The 19,063-nt window shown below is 52.7% G+C and overlaps 6 protein-coding genes and 1 non-coding gene across 7 annotated transcripts; 5 read left to right on the plus strand and 2 right to left on the minus strand.

The window, feature by feature from the left end:
- Window positions 1-838: 838 nt before the first annotated feature.
- Window positions 839-3,338, minus strand: CLUP02_14133 (uncharacterized protein; the record flags this gene model as incomplete). Its single annotated transcript, XM_049293065.1, has 6 exons — window positions 839-1,139; window positions 1,291-1,494; window positions 1,556-2,935; window positions 2,988-3,030; window positions 3,095-3,217; window positions 3,302-3,338. 6 exons carry the CDS (start codon window positions 3,336-3,338, stop codon window positions 839-841), a joined length of 2,088 nt encoding a protein of 695 aa, XP_049150211.1.
- Window positions 3,339-5,153: 1,815 nt separating this feature from the next.
- CLUP02_14134 (uncharacterized protein) lies at window positions 5,154-7,119 on the plus strand (the record flags this gene model as incomplete). Its single annotated transcript, XM_049293066.1, has 4 exons — window positions 5,154-5,181; window positions 5,243-5,706; window positions 5,760-5,935; window positions 6,000-7,119. 4 exons carry the CDS (start codon window positions 5,154-5,156, stop codon window positions 7,117-7,119), a joined length of 1,788 nt encoding a protein of 595 aa, XP_049150212.1.
- A 1,190-nt stretch (window positions 7,120-8,309) lies between these two features.
- On the plus strand, window positions 8,310-9,508 carry CLUP02_14135 (uncharacterized protein; the record flags this gene model as incomplete). The annotated part of the gene is made up of 4 exons (XM_049293067.1): window positions 8,310-8,344; window positions 8,402-8,504; window positions 8,559-8,627; window positions 8,681-9,508. 4 exons carry the CDS (start codon window positions 8,310-8,312, stop codon window positions 9,506-9,508), a joined length of 1,035 nt encoding a protein of 344 aa, XP_049150213.1.
- Window positions 9,509-9,788: 280 nt separating this feature from the next.
- Window positions 9,789-13,154, plus strand: CLUP02_14136 (subtilase; the record flags this gene model as incomplete). The annotated part of the gene is made up of 13 exons (XM_049293068.1): window positions 9,789-9,991; window positions 10,051-10,325; window positions 10,420-10,589; window positions 10,643-10,767; window positions 10,840-10,917; window positions 11,004-11,129; window positions 11,165-11,267; window positions 11,320-11,457; window positions 11,516-11,599; window positions 11,672-12,229; window positions 12,291-12,380; window positions 12,420-12,806; window positions 12,888-13,154. 13 exons carry the CDS (start codon window positions 9,789-9,791, stop codon window positions 13,152-13,154), a joined length of 2,604 nt encoding a protein of 867 aa, XP_049150214.1.
- A 398-nt stretch (window positions 13,155-13,552) lies between these two features.
- Window positions 13,553-15,112, minus strand: CLUP02_14137 (flavocytochrome c; the record flags this gene model as incomplete). Its single annotated transcript, XM_049293069.1, has 1 exon — window positions 13,553-15,112. The coding sequence occupies one exon, from the start codon at window positions 15,110-15,112 to the stop codon at window positions 13,553-13,555; it is 1,560 nt and encodes a 519-aa protein (XP_049150215.1).
- A 1,031-nt stretch (window positions 15,113-16,143) lies between these two features.
- CLUP02_14138 (uncharacterized protein) lies at window positions 16,144-18,368 on the plus strand (the record flags this gene model as incomplete). The annotated part of the gene is made up of 8 exons (XM_049293070.1): window positions 16,144-16,326; window positions 16,383-16,745; window positions 16,832-17,020; window positions 17,075-17,210; window positions 17,341-17,453; window positions 17,532-17,917; window positions 18,015-18,052; window positions 18,121-18,368. 8 exons carry the CDS (start codon window positions 16,144-16,146, stop codon window positions 18,366-18,368), a joined length of 1,656 nt encoding a protein of 551 aa, XP_049150216.1.
- CLUP02_tRNA253 lies at window positions 17,129-17,231 on the plus strand. The gene has a single exon. It is a non-coding gene; the product is annotated as a tRNA-Ser (tRNA).
- Window positions 18,369-19,063: the final 695 nt, after the last annotated feature.

A 19,063-nucleotide genomic window follows, 5' to 3' on the forward strand; every position in this document is an offset into this window, starting at 1 on the left:
CTCTTAATGCTTACATTTCGTGCCTTTTCGGTACCAAGCCTCACATATGAGTTATGAAGTTCGCATCAAAAAGAGACTCTTCAATGGAGCACTACATATCTCTTAGCCCGCATAATATAGATGTTAAGGTGGAAGAGTGCCATGGGTACTTTGAATTAGAAAATACGTTCACCACGTGGCATAGAACAACCAAATTGTGTTTTTGGTTTTGGGGGATTATTGTCTTCCTTGGTTAATCATAGACCTTTCAGAATGAGACAAGGCATTTCTGGCAGGATCCGCTATATTCACTCTGTCCGTGATCGTCAAGGCAAAGCTGAACAGTGAAGGCTGAGTTAAGATCAAATAATGCTTGCAAATTCACGCGAGGTATCGCATGATATTTGCCCTTGAGCTCCATTTCTCGCGGCTTTGAATACCATGTTGTCAGATCATAGCTGTATTGAAGTGGAACATTATGTTCAGAGAACAAGACCATAGATAAATGTCACGAGATATGGATGTGGTTAATGCTGCTCACATGGAGTGTGCCCGCCTTTTGTGACAATATACGATACCTAGTCGATGTCAAGATGCTTATTGAATCACATCTGAAGTTCCGATATGATGACAAGAACCATCAAATCCATCGATGTACCATAATTATCCGGAGTTCTAAATGCTGGGATGACTGCAACGGAACTAAAAATGGCACAAAGTCGAACTTTGTCAAAACAAGCCCCACGCTGAGTTCACACATCTAACTTCTGCCATTCAGAGATAGTAGCTACGATTGGGGTTGAACTTGGTCTTTCAAATAAGACATATAGGTGAAATAAACGTATCATGGTGTTGATCTCTATGCAATGTGCTCAGAGACGGCAGCGGTACATCTATAATGGCCTTTCGACCTCTTGCATGGGAACAAAATAGTGTATTGGATGCCATCAGGCGAGAACATCTGGCTTACGGACACCGAGTTGTGGAGAAAACGGCTAACGACTGAGAGCATGTTGTAGGATGGTTTCATACTAGATATTATGCCATCTTGTTGCTTCAGATATAATTTGTAAAAATGTGGCATGGGCTGGCTCTGCTTTGTATTCATGGATTTTTTCTCGAAGACAGCGACACAGGTAATACCAAGATGGCTCCAGGAACTTGATGTCTAAATTCCACCTTCAAACCAAAGTGATATGAGTCCATCCTTGATCACTCTCGTGGGCTGAAAGAATAGCGTTTATTATATCTTGGTCTTTTGTACCATGACCTCTTTCTCCCACAAGTTTCATCCATCCGACTTTACGACACGTGTTTCTGGAACCGTCAACTTTATTCAGGAGGAGGCAAGTAACGTCGCTTGTATTACCAGACCGGTTCCTTTCAAGATCCTGCCATTTGACTTCCTGATTTCTTAAGGGAAGTAGTGATGTGCGACCGCTCCTTTTCAGATTGTCATCAATTGCATCAAGGTGAGGCCATGTCGTAAATGGAGGTAAGGCCTTATCTTTGGGGCTGAAATGAATGAACCCGTCGTTTTTAAGTGGGTTTTTTTCGCTCATAAGTTGCATCATACACCTTCGCTCGCAGTGTTATGCTACCACCAATCACATTGACCAAGTCACCTCCCTCGCTCGTCGCTGTAACATTTGCGTCCATCACCTCTGCCAGGAAGTTATATCCTTTAGCAGGGTGTGATGGCTGTACTGGCCCATCAACAGATACCCATGACCAAGATGGAGCTCTATATCTGCTCGTGATCCTCGGCTGTGGCATTAGTGTATACCAATCTAGCTGATGGAGAAGACGTGAGCGCCACAAGCCGGCTAGATACGTGTCGCCTGTAACTTTCTGAAAGACCTTGGCAATGCCTCCTAGTGCGTAAAGCTTATCCTCTTTGAAGCTGAATTGGCAATTAGAGTAGGTGGCGACAATATCAGTCCAAAGCCCCAACGCATCAAAGGTCATGAGGCCTTCAACTTTGGCCTCATTGTCGTTTTCTCGCGATGAAAGGAGGCGTCTGATACTCTTCGAGGATTTATGGAGTGGAACTCCTCGTGGAAACCCCTCGCATTTGTGTTCCTCCAAGCATTCCCACATGATTTGGCTTCTTGTGAAGTAGACTTGTCGCGGTGATAAAAACCGTTCCTGGAACACCCATCCTCTAGTGTGCAGAGCACCTTGCAAAAGGTGGCGGTCCCAATACCCTTTATCAAACATGTAAAATTCCCTGGGTTCTTGGGAAGCAAGCTTTGACATTACAATGCCCGGCCGGATGTCCTTTGCGACACGAGATCGGAATAGCCCACCAGCAGGGCTGCTCGAAGCAGACGCTGCAATGTTGCAAGATGCATTGGTGTATACATCTCTCATCGTAAGCGCTTCCTTTTCCCAATCACTCCGCGAGTCTTGTATGATGCATAGACAGTCTACCCAGACATACCGAATGTCGAGACGATGTGCGACTATAACCAAGTCCTGAAATGTTTGTGGTAATTGCACAATGAGACTCCCATGACGCAGCAATTCCAAGTTGTGCGATGACAAAAGCACCTTTTGAGCTTCAGTGCCCCATCGGTAGCTCAAGGTCATATACTGAGGGGGCGGTTGACAGTGCTTCAGTTCTGAGTCTTCTGATGTAATAACAAGTCTCCAGTTTGTCTCTCCCTCGGAACCTATGTCGACAAGGCGAGTTGGCAGCCAGTTGACGGCCAAGGTCGGTAGGCGCTTGCACTGATCATGACCTTGGAGACACGCCTGAAACCAAGAATGAGCTAAGTCTAGAGTCTCTGAGGAGCCAGTACTTTCGTCAATGTTGTCGAACGAGAAGAGTTCCGAGTATTCGCTCTCTATCAATAATGTTAGCTGGTGCTGTGTATCTAACGTCGAGGGCTGAATTTGGGCATTGACGAGTGGGCGACCATACCAGATGAAGGGATCAACCTGAATCGTAAGTCTGTAATACGTTCACTGTGGATCTGCGTGGGGTCTCGGTATATGACCATCACTCTGATCTGGTGGAGTTGGCCCTTATAATATTCTTTGTCGACTCTGAACGACAATGGCCGCCATAATTGGGGATCTAAGGACTCCCACCCTATCCTATGCAACTCACTCAAATTCCATAACTTTGAGCAGATGAAGCAGTCTCGTGATACTGCCTTTCGAAAGGCGTCAAGAGTTTGGTCTCGGGGCGTGATTAACCGACTGGGGGTGGAGTCGCTCGATGTTGGCTGAACTACCTGCTTGCAAATAGAGCATAGAAACGTCGTGTCCGTTGACATGTTCGAGTTACAATCAAGTGTACGTTCCGTTAGCGGACATGTCATGAAGAAATAGCTCATGTTCTTCAAAGGCATAATGGAATTAATTTGGTTATCGTTAGGCTGCAAACCAACGTGAGGTAGAACTTGGCCCCGCTTCCAAGGGTAATCCGTCACATGACTGGATCTTACTCATCTACCTCCTTAGATCTCGCAGGCGCTCATTCAGGCCAAGGCTACATATACATACGAGCTCGAGATACGCAGTAGCTTACCTTGAGAGCCGATTCGCGAAGGCACCTCGACTGAGGCGCGCGACATTACGTATTAGACATGAGGGTTTAATCAATCTCGCTGACAGAAAACATCCTCCGACATTGTCTACTCTTCAACAACTTGGCAGGACAAGTTGAGTAATAAATTGCGCGACTTAGAGTCTCTCCGGACCAATATAATTGCCACGGAATTAGAGAGCAACGCTCCGCGACTGCTGACATACAAGCCATATCTTATTTGCAAAAATGAATATAGAGTACTTGAGCTGATTGATAAATGATTGTGGAGTTCCATATGCCGGCCACGTGGGGCCAGCTCTGGACAAGGTCGGCCCTGGCAGCGGTGCGCGCGGGCTGCGAGACACCCCCCTCAATACGGCCCAGCCACTCGGCTCTCTCGTCCGAACGGGGCACTAGCATAGCGGGAGACATAACTATGTCAATCTGTCAACGTCTACTTGTAACAAATCCCAGCGGCTGAGCGTTTTGGCGGTGTTCCGGTAGGTGGCCTTTGTTGGTTCGGCTCAATCGCTCTTGGTTGCTGTACTCCGTAGTGTCCGCGTCACTCATGTCAGACTCTTGAATGGCGCATCAGGGGCGACAGCTCTGCTTTTTCTACTCAGCGGCTGAGTGAGCACGAGTTTTGAACAGCAACACACATCACTGGCATTGGAACGCGTCGGCCGGTGTTCCAAATCCAGAGGAATGTTCGAGAGTCGGTTAAGATTACGAAAGCTTGGAGCATTCTCCAGGCCTAGAAACTCAGACTTGCGTGCTGGAAAAAGATTTCTGGGGCCGGTTGCCTGTGAACTGCGGACGGCGGCTTGCGCGGGTCCGCCTCAGGAGAGTTTAGACTTTAGACTCATCGGACAATCGCTAGGATCAAGACCTCAGCTTAGGCCTCATTAGGTATTCGGATCCACGCGAAAGGTCCCTAGTTTCTTGCCTCCTAGAAGAGCAAAGATGTCATCTCGGGCTGTCCGTTTTCGAGCTGGCAGGGCTGTCGGCCTGACTCTCAGCCCTGGAACCCCTGACGCGCATGAATCATCAATCGCGGCTGTGGTGGACCACTGTCGCGGGTTCTGCCGAGTCCTTGATATTTTTGGCGCATCGTCGCTGGAGGCGTTGTTGCTTTCTTCAAGTTTTAGACAATGACTTCTTCGACAGAATTTATTGTTGTAGAAATGTATGGTAAAGGTGGCTATTGCTTGGGGTCTTATACCGCCCCTCAAGATCTTGCATGTCTCAGTTTGCGTGTTCGAAATTTCCCTTGAATACCACGGCCTCTTGGAGAGGACTCGGCGTGCCCTGTGGGGGCGCGTTCTCGACGAACGGCATTGCCCCGGTCGATGCAACCGGCCGGCAACAGGCCTGTTGTTTGACGTACAGGAATTTAGAAGCCAGGCTAAGTGGGCTGGACTTGGTCTCCATCTTGGGGTTGTATCCACATCCACACGGGAGAGCTTTAAAGATGTCATTCCCTACGGTATCTTTCGTGACATTAACCTTGCATTTCTCGTTCGAGGTGTCTTGTGGACATTGTCGATTACCGCAGATGCCTTCATAGGCAATCGCTCACGTGCACGTGCATACCGCTTCAACCATTGGGAGGCCAGTCCTCTAGACGGCTCACACGATGCCTTACCCATTCAGAAGAGCGCAAAGTATGTCATCGAGGGTCCCGTCGCCATATGGAGACCGGTTGCTAACGTGAATGGCTTCCAGCGCTGCCAACTTTGACAGCCCAGGATGAACTGGAAAACGCCTCGATTCTCCGCAACGATGCCGACAATGGTCACTTCCGCGGCCTGCCCGCAAGCCGACAGTCGAAGATGAAGGTGCTGGGGAAGGTTCTGTCACGATGGGCAATCACGATGGTCATTATTATTTCGATCTACGTCGTCATATGGACCTACTCCAACAAGACTGTCATGACACAAACAACGAAGCGACAGTACAACGCCCTCATCACCGGTCTCTCGATTGCGCTGGGTCTCGCAGTGGCTAGTAGTCTCAACCACATGGTGGCCGAGCTGAGATGGTGGATCCTGAGCCGTCGGTACAGGTCGAAGAGAAAGGTGGAATTGATCTTGCAGGCCGACAACCTAAAGCACACCATTGCATTGGCAGCGAGGTCAAAAAGGTGGTCGATCCATCTTGCTGCTGTTGGATGGCTCATCTTGACAATCGTAAGGGAGTTTGAGGCCTCTTATGGAGCGATGTCACTAACCGGATCGTCAAGGGCTCTCAAGTAGGTCTCGCAGCAATCGGCCTCTGTTACTCGACAGATACAGCCGATAAGCGGGCTCTATTGGTACCAGGCAATGTTTCTATCGCCAACATGGCGTCCATCGAAACTGAGAAGGTCGTCAAGTCCAAGACTCAAGCTCTAGGTGCTCTACAGTACACAGCGAACAGGTCGGTCTTGTTTAGAGTCCCACGATCCTCCATATCTACGAGCTGACAGCTGACAATTTCCAAGCTACGGAACCATTTCTCTAGCTTACGACACGGCGGAAATATCAGCTGCCCCATTAGCCAGAGCGATCCACGTCCCGAGTGATCCCCTGATGTTCTGCACAGATACGGTGTGCAAATATGTCTTTTACGAAACCTCCACAGCCTCCATCAAGGATCCTGACGCCAACCCGGTCACCGTCGCAACAGACCGGAGCGTCAACTCCACGGCGAAATGCACAGCCTGGCCCGTCATAGGCGGCGGCAACGGCACGACTACCAACGTGACGGTAGCACTCGAAAATAACCGATCCTGGGACATCTTCATCCCGAACAGAGGCGGAACCGACCAGACGACCTTCATGACCTACAGCCAGTTCGACTGCGGGACAGGATGCTCCATGGTCATGGCATTCGAGGCATCGGATACCTCACCTTGGTACTACAGCTGCAATGTGACAATCGGTCAAGTCGCGAACGCCACCCGTGCCGAGCACCAGATCGGCGCCAACCTCACGTCTTTGGCCTCAGCCGGCATCGCTCTACAAGGATACGCTGCCTCGTCTTTCGTCAATGATACCAATTTTCAGTATCAGATGTATCCGTCCGAGTCGGTGTTTGGCACACCTATGAATGGGACAACCTCGGATATGGAGGCAATGCTATCGCGGTTTGCTATCGGGGTGGTCGCAATCAGCGCTGACAGTAATACGAATCTTGTTATCGAGGGGACCATGCCTATGAAGGGCACGAAGCTCAACGTCTCACACTGGGGGATGATCAACCTGATTTTGATCCTTACGGCCTCACTTCAGCTTGTTCTCGGCATTGTGGCAGCGTTGGTGGCCAACCGGGTCGTGGTGCCCGATGGTGGTGCGGTTGAAATGGCACAGGTGATGAGGACGATGGCGATTCGGGATCGGACAACGAGCGCACCCAGCGAGAAAGGGTTCACTGGTGAGCCACGGTATAAGTCATTATGGATCTATCGCGATACTCTGGTGTCCAAGGAAGGAGGGCTGTACGACCTGCATATGGAGGAGCGGCGATATCATGCGACAAGTGACTCTGGGATGATTGAGATGAGCCAACAGCGGCCAGGGACGGGCCGTGAGTCTACTGCACCGTCAACGCCGACAAAGTGACCGGCGAAGTGATGGATGCTTGTGCTTTGATAGTAATCAACGTGGGGTCAACTCATTATTGTCACCAGTTCGTCAGCCCGCTGCTCTGAATTATCCAGATTTATGCAACGTATGCACTGTCATCGGCACTATTGTGCAACACAGTCAAAGCACGGCCAACATCGGCCTAAGCCGGCTCGGTGCGGGACCGGAGGTCTTGAAGGATCTATTCCATTCCCATCCCGGAGTAACCCGGCGCCCACGGTGGCAGACACGGATGCGCGGAGCAACCCCGAGAATGAGACATTTTGCTCATGTTCTATTACGTATCCAAAGCATGTTTTGTGGGTAGCTATTCAGCACACCCTATTAAGGGATTCGAGCGAGTGATCCTGTTGGGAAATCCTCTGACGAATTGCGGCTCCGTGGTCAGGTCCGTTTGATTTCTTGGGGCAGAATTGAGCCTACGAGACCACTTTCGTGATGCATTCTGGTACCCAGAGGATCGTCACTTGAATGGAATGGCTAAATAGTGATTGGGCAGACGTAGGATCAGGCCACTACTTCTGCATCACGATCCATTTTAGTTCACAAGCACACGTTTTTCGGCGCCAGCTCAAAGTCACTCACGATGAATGACGAATGACGCAGTTCGACTGGTCCGGCAACCGGATGCCAGGCCGAAATGCATAATTAGCTTCGGCCAAGTGAGGGGATTATGCAAAGGTCTAAGCGATCAGGAACTTACCCCTCCCGACGAGCGATATATCACCCTCATGTCTCCCGCATTTTGCACCGTCTGGTGATTTTATCTTCGTCAAAATACTCACGATTGATATTCTCACTATCATCAACCACCAATAATCACACACCAAACCAAGACCTGGTACGACGCTCGCGTCAAAGAGCCATGGCATCTATCGCAATGGAAACATCTACAGATCGAGGTAAAGTAAGAGAAGAACGCATCCGGGTGTTCAACTCGTCTACTGTGTCCTGCACCCAAATCCTTCTCGATATCTTTCATCGATCGAGAAGCGCACTTGGGTGGGTTCGGGCCCAGGAAATGAGTTGATCTGAGAAATACCGGTGAACTTGATCTGGATAATACCAGCGAAAGGACATGCTTCTTTGGCAATCCCTGCTCCCGTGCACGAGTGATGAGAACTTGAGTGTACTAACCCGTGCAGCATCACGCTTGATCTTTCAAAATGTCGACTGATAAGATCACTTTCCTCACCAACTGGTTAGGATTGCCCTGCGCGTGATGACTGTTACGAATGTGAGTTGACGAAGTCGTCAGGCACGCTACGCCCTACCACGCCCCGCTGTATCTGGCTCAGGCCAAGGGATACTTCAAAGAAGAAGGCATCAAGGTCGCTCTTCTTGAGCCCAACGACCCCAGCGTATGGATTTCTTGACCGAGATACCTTAAAGAGTGCCCGCTGATCAGATCGCAGGATGTCACCGAGATCATCGGTACCGGCAAAGTCGACCTCGGCTTCAAGGCCATGATTCACACCCTTGCCGTATGCTTTGTCCTCATGCGTCCTGTAACATTCCAAACTAATTCCATATTCAGGCCAAGGCTCGCGACTTCCCCGTCCTGTCGATCGGCAGTCTCCTCGACGAGCCCTTCACCGGCGTCGTCTACCTCAAGGACTCGGGCATCACCACCGACTTCCGCTCCCTCAAGGGCAAGCGCATCGGCTACGTCGGCGAATTCGGCAAGATTCAGATCGATGAGCTGACATCGCACTACGGTATGACACCCGATGAGTACACCGCCGTGCGCTGCGGCATGAACGTCTCCAAGGCCATCATCGAGGGCACCATTGACGCCGGCATCGGTCTGGAGAACGTCCAGATGGTCGAGCTTGAGGAGTGGCTCGCCGCTCAGGGCCGTCCCAAGACGGACGTGCAGATGCTTCGCATCGACGAGCTCGCCGAGCTTGGATGCTGCTGCTTCTGCACCATCCTGTACATCGGCAACGAGACCTTCATCGCCGAGAACCCGGACAAGGTGCGCAAGTTCATGAAAGCCGTCAAGAAGGCGACGGACTTCGTGCTGGAGGACCCGGAGCAGGCTTGGAAGGAGTATGTCGACTTCAAGCCCGTCATGGGCTCCGACCTGAACCGCAAGATCTTTGAACGCAGCTTTGCCTACTTCTCGCACGATCTGAAGAATGTTCAGCGCGACTGGACCAAGGTTACCAAATACGGCAAGAGGCTTGGTGTCCTGGATGAGAGCTTCAAGCCCAACTACACCAACGAGTTCCTCGAGTGGACTCTTGATGAGGACTCTGCGGACCCTACTGGAGACCAGAAGAGAATGGTTGAGCTTCAGAATGAGGTTTCTTGCCGCGGTGGCTTCCGCCGCTTGAAGCTTCAGTCTGCTGTCAAGGCCTAAAGTTGCCATAATACAGACATCTTAGGTATCGTTTCGATGTGAGATTCCACTCAATCGAGCGCATGCTTGTACCCGCTCCAGGAACTGTCTGTCGTTCTAGATCAGTAGTTGTCATTCTTTAGAGTAAAATGAAAAGAATTCCTGGAAACCTTTGGGCAAATCGTGAAATATCAACCATTCTTCTACGCTCCCGGTGATCTTATGAGGGAAATCTGAGCATAGTTGGGAGGATCATGAGATTCGATGGAAATACCCTAAAGTACTCCGAAGGTTGCGTAGGATGACAGCGGCAAGAAAAGTGGAGGTCGCCTCGACCAGCTCGATCTTGCTTTGGGCTCTTATCTTGTCTCACATGAATCTATCTGAATTGTGGTGTATCGACCGTGAGACAACGCTTCGCCGGCTCCGGGCTCCGGGCATCACGGCCACCCGCATCGTATTGGCCTTGTGTATGTACGTGCAACATCGAGTCAGCACCGAACCGTTCAGTACTACCACGATTGGCAGGTCCAAACTAGAAACCCATGTGACTGAACCCAAAGCTCAGAGATGGATGGCATCGAGATAATATCAAGTGGGTTGGATGGTCCATCTCTCACCAAGATCCCCGTCGTAGCAAAAGTCCCCTCTGCTGGGAACAATCGCACCATCGACAAGTGCGGCATGATTCTGCTTGGCAGACGTCTATCAAGTATCTCATCGAGAAACAAACAGAAGTTTGGTGATACAATTGGTCGCGACCTAATTTCCACGTGCTGCCAATCTACGGTTCGCGAGGATCCGCTTGGATCCCGTCAACCATCCGATAAGAAGACCTGTAACATGACGGAAGATTCGCAATAAGACAGACCCATCGACGGTCGGACGAAGCTACGCAAATCACCACCCGTAGACGCCCCAACAAACCCTAGCCGTTATACAAGCATCAGGTGACGACCTGGTCCCTACATGGCACCGCCCGATAAAGCTCACCCTAGGCTATGCTTCTTTTTCCCGCCGCAGACTTAACCGCACGACCCCCGTTAACCCGCACCATCTCTTACTTGAGAGAAAAGGAAACGTTGGTTGGCTACACAAAGAAGTGAGACACGAAGATCCGCATGTCGGGTCGTTTCTGGGCGGCGTCTGGTGCAGGGCGAATCAGAGCCACAAGGACCCCTGGGGATCGCCTCTCCAAGTCTTATGGGTAAAAGGTCATTGAAGCCATTCTCCGGCCGGGATTGGTTCCCTCCCCCATGTCCCAGAGACCCGCCAGCGTTGTGGCAGCTCATGCTTAATTTTGAGGCGATATAACCCAATCAACCACTCATGTGAGCGCAGCTAACATTTAGCATTAGGCTGTTCTGCTGCGAGATCAAGGGGAGAAGGGGGAATAAAGGCCGTACGATCATCAACAATGCCCCATCTCCGTAACCTGATAATAGCGACTTGTTGTTGCCTCCCCGTTTAAGTTGCCCTTAGGATTCGTTCTCGAAAATGGAACATGGGTCTCTAGCGCAGCTGCTACCTCGCCCGATCCGCAAAGCCACTGCCGTGTCGAGGAGGTGCAGAAGATGTTCCTGGACGGAAGAGGGGGATCGACATCCCAACACCCCATGTCCGCAGCGCCCAACACGACATTGTAACCAACGCACACCAACGCATCACAGCGACCAGCTCACCAGCCCTGTTGGTCCGGTCTAGTACACCAGCAGTTTTCCCGCCCCTGGGCCCCGACGGTGAACTTGCGTCTCGACTTGAGGCTCTCTGCGGCCTCCTGGTTGGTCCCCGGCACTTCTCACCGCGGGTCCCTTTAATTCAAACCGCTACAGGGGGCCCACGATGCGTCTCTTCCAACGAGAGCGTCGGGTCATGGATGCGGCTCGCTTGAAGGGCCTGGATTCGAGCTGTCATCGACTGCGGATCTGCCCACCTGCCCGACTTGGAAGGGTGAATGGCCACTCGATGCGGTCACTGCGGAAGGGAAAAGGAATAGTTCGTAAACCAGCTCAGATAGCGTTGCTGCAGTGCGCTGGATCATGGTCCATGGGATCATGCAGATGGACGAAGGATGGTATAAGACCGGTCGGTCTGCTGCACCTTGGATATCGTGTTCATCAAGCATCGCCTTCAACACTCAGCCAGGCTTCTCAATCATATCACAGGTCACAGCCATTCGTTTAGACACCATCCACTCGCTCACTATACAACTCACTCGCTCATCTCAACGCCTCACTGATACCCAAACCCAACGTCACGATGCACGCCGCAACAATCCTCGCGCTCCTCCCCCTCGCCGCCGTCGCGGCTCCCTCACGCCGCGCTCAGCCCGCACCCCTCATCAAGCCGCGGGGCGCAACTCTCGTGGCGGACAAGTACATCGTCCGCCTCAAGAATGAGGCCAAGACCGGCGCTCTTCAAAGCGTCATGAAGACCTTCTCCGCTGACGCCGACCACGTCTACAACTTTGCCGGTAGCGAGAGTGGCAGCATCCCCTACCTCCGCGGATTCGCGTCTACGCTGAACGCGACCGAACTCGAGAGCCTCCAGAATGACCCGGACGTCGACTTTATCGAGCAGGACGCCATCGTGACGATCAAGGCTACGCAGAGGAGCGCGCCATGGGGTCTTGCCAGATTGTCCAGCACAGCGCCGGGTTCGACTACGTATAGCTACGATGAGAGCGCCGGAGAGGGCACCTGTGCTTACATTGTCGATACCGGCATTGATATCGAGCACCCAGTGAGTCTTCGTCCAACCTCATACCCAACAAGCGAGACCTGCAAAGCTGACCTCTTCAAAGGACTTTGAAGGCCGCGCCACCTTCCTCGCAAACTTCGCCGACAGCTCAGACACGGACGGCCAGGGCCACGGCACCCACGTCGCCGGCACAGTCGGCTCCGCAACCTACGGCGTCGCCAAGAAGACCTAGCTCTTCGCCGTGAAGGTCCTCGACTCTAACGGCGAGGGCACCAACTCGGGCGTCATCGCCGGTATGGACTTTGTCGCGACCGACGCCGCCGGCCAGACGGGCTGCGCCAAGGGCGTCGTCGTCAACATGTCGCTCGGCGGGCAGACCTCAACAGCCGTGAACCAGGCCGCTGCGGCGATTGTGAAGGCGGGCCACTTCTTGGCTGTCGCTGCGGGTAACGAGGCGGCGGACGCGTCTACATCTTCGCCCGCGAGCGAGGAGAGCGTGTGTACTGTCGGGGCGACGACCAAGACTGACGCCTTGGCGGAGTACTCCAACTTTGGAGCTTCTGTCGATATCTTGGCGCCTGGCACCAACATTATGAGCACCTGGCCCGGTGGAAAGACTGTAAGCTTACCCCTTTTCACGTGATGTTTCCCATCTATGATGATCTCTCCGAGGAAAGCAGACTGACTCGTGAATGTGTAGAACACAATCTCCGGTACGTCCATGGCGAGCCCCCACATCGCCGGTCTCGCAGCCTACCTTCTCGGTCTCGGCTCGGCGCCTTCGGATCCCGTCCAGCTGTGCAGCTACATCGCCGAGACGGCGCTTGACGGTGCCATCAGCCAAGTGCCTCGCCAGACTGTCAACAAGCTCGCCAACAACGGCTTTGCTGGAAACGGCACCGCCAAGGCCACGGACGGTTCCGTGGTTGGCAGACAGCTGAACAGGAAGTTCGCCCCTCGTGCTTAGATGGACGGAAACGAAGCTGAAATAGCGGCGATGGAGTTCCCTCAGTCTGGCGTAAAGCCGTACAGACTGGACCGGTAGCACGGGGGATGCGGCGGACGTAACGACGACACGGCTTTGGGTTCTCGGGAAGGGCCCGGCCTATGACATTCTATCATGTAGATTAGATTTCAATTTGAATCTGTACAGACCATCCTCTTCAACGAACCATGTGTGAATTGCCTCCGCCTCCATTAGACAACCCATGCACTTGCCTAGTCCACCATTCTAGGTACTTGGTGAATGAGGTGCTAATTGACGAACCGATCACTTGCATGTGTCGAAGTGGATGACTTTGAAAGCATTTGCTGAATAATTGTCCCGCGGCTAAACTCATTCGTCATTAGGGAAAGGCTATAAAATCATGAACCTGTCGCGGCCTTGGCGGCCTGTTGTCCTGCTATTCTTCCGTAGACCACGCATTCGAGCAGTGATGAACCTCCCAGGCGGTTGTCGCCATGGATGCCGCCAGTAATTTCTCCAGCAGCCCACAGGCCATCGACAGCTGTCTTGTCCTTCCTCAGCACTTGGGCATTTTCGTTGAAAGATGCGCCTCCCATCGTGAAATGAGTGATGGGCGTGACGCGGCCCACGCATACTTCCTCTTCGCGGTTGGCCTCGCCAGCCGGAAGTCTCCATCGGCCAAATGTCCGTCTTCCAAAGGCCGAATCGGTGCCTGACGCAACAGCCGCGGCGTACTCGTCTACCGCGGCAATGACAGCTGGACTCAAGTCCTTAACCTTCTTCTTCTCCATCAGGCCCTTCCACAGGTAGAAACCCAAATGACCCTCAGAGACCTCAATCGCACCGGGGTCCATGAGCAAGGTGATGTCCCACTGCTTGACGTCGCCGTCCTCCTTCGGTGGAAGGTTCATAATTGCTTTACTGACGTGTTCCCTCGTCTCCATCTCGTTCACGAATCTCTCGCCCTTGTTCGACAGCAGAATGCCGCCCTCTCCGCGTAGCATCTCGGCCGCAAGAATCTTGTACCGGACCTCGGGGTCTTTGGGGTCGACGAACCCTGTCGGGTGTGCCTGTACGCTGTCCATGTCGACAAACTCTGCGCCGACCGCTTCCAATATACCATGAGAAGCCGGTCGTGCATCGTTCGTTGATGGAATGCCTGCCAGGTCCGGGCGGTACTTAGCGAGAAGTCCGTTAGCGTCACCGGCAAATCCACCGACGGCAAACACCACGGCACCATCCAAGCGGTGCTGCTCGCCGTCTTGTACGTATTGCACACCATTCACGACGCCATCGGTGACACTGAGCGATGTGACCTCAGCAGAATTTGTAAGTTGGAACTCGGGATTCTCCCCAAGCTTCTTGAGCAGGGTCGTCACGATGGCTGCTCCTGGCGGGGTCTTGCCGGCCCCTCGGTGGGTTCGAGCAAGGGAGTGTCCACCGAGAGGGGCAACAACGCTCAGATCAACACCAATTTCATCGACGAGCCAGGTGACAGCATCCGCAGAGCTCTCAGTCAAGAGCTGGACGAGCTTCGGGCGCTGAACCACACCCTCGCCTTGGGCGAATCGCTTGCCACCAGAACGGACAGTGTCGTCGTAAAAGAGGTGATCCTTGTCCACACCGGCAGCCTTTTGGAAGCGGGTCCCGGCGCCGTTGATGCCGGACGATGCCTTAATGCTGTTGCCGCCAGGCTTCGGCGCACGGTCGAGCATCCGGACCGATACACCGGCCTTGAGCGCCTCCTGTGCTGCGGACAGACCAGCTAGGCCGGAGCCGACGACAATGACTGGTTTGCGGGTTGATTGCGCCATATGAGCCAATGATGAGAATCGTGCGGTGTGTGAGAGTATGTTCAATGCCTTGCTGATGGGACGGTGGTATAGCATGCCCAGGATGGCTGCGAATATGCCAAAGACGAGAGCAATGATGTAGCGGCGGATCGGACGGATGAACATTGCAGGTTCAATGGGAGAAAAGTACCGGCCGCCTAGTGAGTAAGATTGCAGCTATATAGTGATAAGTGCCAGGCATGTCTTCGGAGTACTGTGGGTAATTGGTGACATGTCAGACGATTTTGAGTCGTACGATGTCGTCTGGAGAGAAGGTGGCCAGATTCGGTAGCTTCGAGGTGGGCCTCGGTGAGACAGGTCAGGATACCTGGATGGGCGGGGTATCCTTCGGTGAAGGTCGGTAAGCCCAGCTCTTTCCATTTCCCTTCTCTCTCTCTCTTTCCTTCTCTTGTGACTTTTAAACCGCCTAGGGAAGGTGCTGTTTCTTGTATCAGTACCTAGGTACCTTATGGAAGAAGAACCTCAAATGCTAAAAACTGCAGGACCACCGAAGTGCCACGTGACTGCTTCTTCCCATCTTCCATGTCCCCCGCCAACGTCCAACATCCCTTGTCCAACGTCACGACAGCCTTGCCGTCAGACATTCATGACATCTCATATCTTGATCACGCTCAAGGAGACTCAGAGGCCACTTGATAAGAGGCAAGTGATGTTTCTCTACTGCACCAGCGATCGCATGGCACGAATTCACCACGCCTGCTGGGGATGAACATTAAATAGACACACAGCCCAGTGTGCAGCCAAAGCAAGTGGCAATGAATCTCTAGTAGTAGGTTGATGTAGGAAGTGCTAACTGTTACTAGCCACATGCAGGCAACATGATAATGTCTCCTGGTGGTTGCAGCCACGCTTCTCAGTCATTTCAGCAACTTGACGCTCGCGTCTTCTAGAGCTGTTCTTTTGAGGCTTCACGATCTCCGAGGTTGTCGATGTCACAGATAGTTCTCATAACCAAATTTTCCGCATCTGGCCACGGTAAATCATCAATCAACGTCACCATGACCGACTGATGGATGTGCCATGATGCCTGGTGCGCTCCGTCGTCGAGATCTTCCGGGCCCAGACGCAAGAGCGTGACAGCCCCTTAGAACAGTAGAGCGACCTTTATCACTTGATCCAAGGGGTCCTAAGTACCCATGGACGGATCTGCCAACGGAATGGCGAAAGAGCACGCAACTACAAGCCCCGCAGCCATCAGCGCTGCTTCGCAAGTCGAAGGCGTCAAATTCCGTACGAGTGCCGGACGGCACGATTCCAAAGCCAACACCCTACCTTATGATGAAGACCAGTCATCACACGTTTCGACATGGACATTCTGGGTGAGCCAGTCAAATTTCTACGATTGCGAGGTGTATTGCAGAAAACGCAAAAATAGTTCGATACACGATTTTTTGTGCCATCAAATGTCGCCCGATCACTTGCTGGTACACTGACAGAACCCCGGACTGGCTCGGCGGGCTTACAAGGAACACCGCCAAATGACCGAAGTAATGGCCGAATAGAAAGTCGGCTGCCGGGTCCGAGCCCGGCCAGTTCGGAGTTGGCGTATGTGGTAGAAACATATCCCGAAAGTCACCAATTCCAACTGCTCTATTCTCATCAGGGCGGCCTTGCTGCAGCGAAAGATCCGAGAATGTGTCTTGCGACTCTAGTAAATGTCGATACACACATTCACGTCCTCTCTTTCGGCAGCGACTGCATATGTTTTGTCTTCATTACACTGGGCAGCTTGTTAGCTGTAGACCTTTCGGCGTACTTTTCATCAACCCACAGAGCCTTACTCTGACACGGCGTTCCCTACACTGGAGACAGCCATGATGAGAGTTGACACGGGATCGCTGCGACGGCATTGCAACGGGCACAATTGCCACACACTTCCTCCGGTTACTGTCGCGGACTGACTGCTACAGGAGAGCTACAAGCCGTAGTAACCATTCGTCATGGTCAGACTTCCTCTTCAATGAGTTCCGTGAAGCAGCTCTGCTTCTCGCCGCTGCTTTGTGGCACCCAGCTGTGCAGGATGCATGCCCCTGTCGTGTTGACAGAGAGCCAGCCAATCTCCACTAGGTGTCGCTGCACAACATGGTCCCTCCAGCGCCCTGGAATCAATATCCAACAACAGTCAAGGTGCCAGAGTGGTTAATGGGCTGCCCTGCTATCGGATTTTCTGATTTCAGCTTAGGCAGTGGCTTCGGTCGCGCAGGTTCGAATCCTGTCCTTGACGCACAAGCAATACTAGTCGGCGATGTTTTTTGAAAATGACGACGGAGTTCGCGACAACATTTTGCTTCGCAGATATACGCGTACTGTGATAGTGGCTGACTCTGCTATAGGAAAACCTTCCTTGTCAAACTCGTGTGGGAGGGCTATCGAATTCATTCAAAATGCATGGAAGATGACACCAGGATACCTTGTTGGTTGGGACGCGCCTGGTGGGCCTCGTTCGGTGAAATTGACTGCGAAGCAATGACCTTTTTCAATTTTCCCGTCTATCATCTGCCGCGTCCTGGGGGCTGCCTGCAAGCCTGTCACCGAATTTACTCTTACAAGCGATACTACCATGGAGCGCAGCAAATGCGGCCGACCTCCTGGCTGGCTATCGACCGAAATACCTCGGTGCCAAATCAACACGACTCCCCCTCGCATCATCATTAGGGGCCGCTTGTCATTCGACCTACGACGGAGTGCTAGATTGCATCTGTTGTACTTTAGCTACACGAAGAAACGGCGGACGCCTCGCCAGGGAGTCAATTGGAGACGTGAGGGTTGCATCCGCGCCGTCAGCAACCCCAAAAAGGAATCTTATCAATTCCCTTCCAACCATCCTGCCAAACAATCAACACTGGTCGTCGAGATGCCACGGGCATGCATGGGTAGCCTGAATTTTGAGTGCTGCCGAGTTATCCGGTGGTGATCGTTGGCGCCTCCCTTCTTGGCATCGGCTTCCGCTCCTAGGCATGCAGGCAATAACGGCTAAATGCAACTGTTTGAACTTTGAAGTTTGTAGGCTAGGATCCCAAAACGCATCTAGCTTTGGGAAATGCAGTAAGTGCCTATCGAGGAGGAGACCTCTGACAGATTGTCCTAGCTTCTTTGGCTGCACATCACCCCAGACATTTGCATTCGAACGAGCCGACGGACGGAAAAGGAGGCCCGACGTCAAACTCCGGTCTGCCATCCCATTTTTTCTCGGCTCGACTCCAGGCTTGACGTGAAATCATTCCCTTTCTGCCAGGCCAGTGCACGGGGGCTGCACCTCAACAGCAGCGAAAAGGTTGGGAATCCACCTCTCAACGCCGCGTCGAAGTGGGACGATTCTTTCCAAAGGAGGACGCATCTCGGAGAAATGGAAGTTGCTTAGCAGCCTTCGCTCTCCCCTGCCACTGGACAGCCTAGGCTTCGTGCAACAGCGCGGCCCTGGAACGCCACGCCGCAGGCGGCTGCTGTGGGACGGGGTCCTGAACAACGTGCTGACGGAGCCCTATGAACCTTGGCATCGCACCATGGACCTTTTAGGAGGCGTCTTTGCGGTATTTCCAGCACAAGCCCTGGACGGAAACGCTGCGAGAGCGGCCTTGGCCATGCAAAAAGGGGGCTGCGAAAGACAGAATGAGTGACCGTCGTTGGCTTCTCGCCTTCTTGGCAGTTCGAATAGGTTGATGTGTCTGTCGTCTCCTGATCCATTCGGCTTTCGCTCGAGCCTCAATCATTGGCATTACGGACCAAGGGGCTGGGCATCGAAAATCGATCCGCGGCTACCGTTGAACGGCGGCTTGCTCGGGCCAAGGTGCTGGCCAGAGATTGAACAAAGACGACGGTATACGAATTCTCGCCAGTTTGTCGTTGTACGCCGCCTGGCTGAGCCGTTCGTCCAGTCCGTGGCATGGGGGTGGTCGAAGAAGTAGGCGTGGGCCTTTGCGCGATCTTTTGACAGACTTCCCAGGCAACAAAGGTCTAAGTGCATGGGTATTTGATTCACGCTGCAGTATTCGACTACGCCGCCCGTCAGACATTTGGAATCTACGAGCGCTGTAAACTATTCCGCTACTGTGATGG

The sequence above is a fragment of the Colletotrichum lupini genome, chromosome 7 (genome assembly GCF_023278565.1).
Source record: "Colletotrichum lupini chromosome 7, complete sequence".
NCBI classification, from domain to species: domain Eukaryota; kingdom Fungi; phylum Ascomycota; class Sordariomycetes; order Glomerellales; family Glomerellaceae; genus Colletotrichum; species Colletotrichum lupini.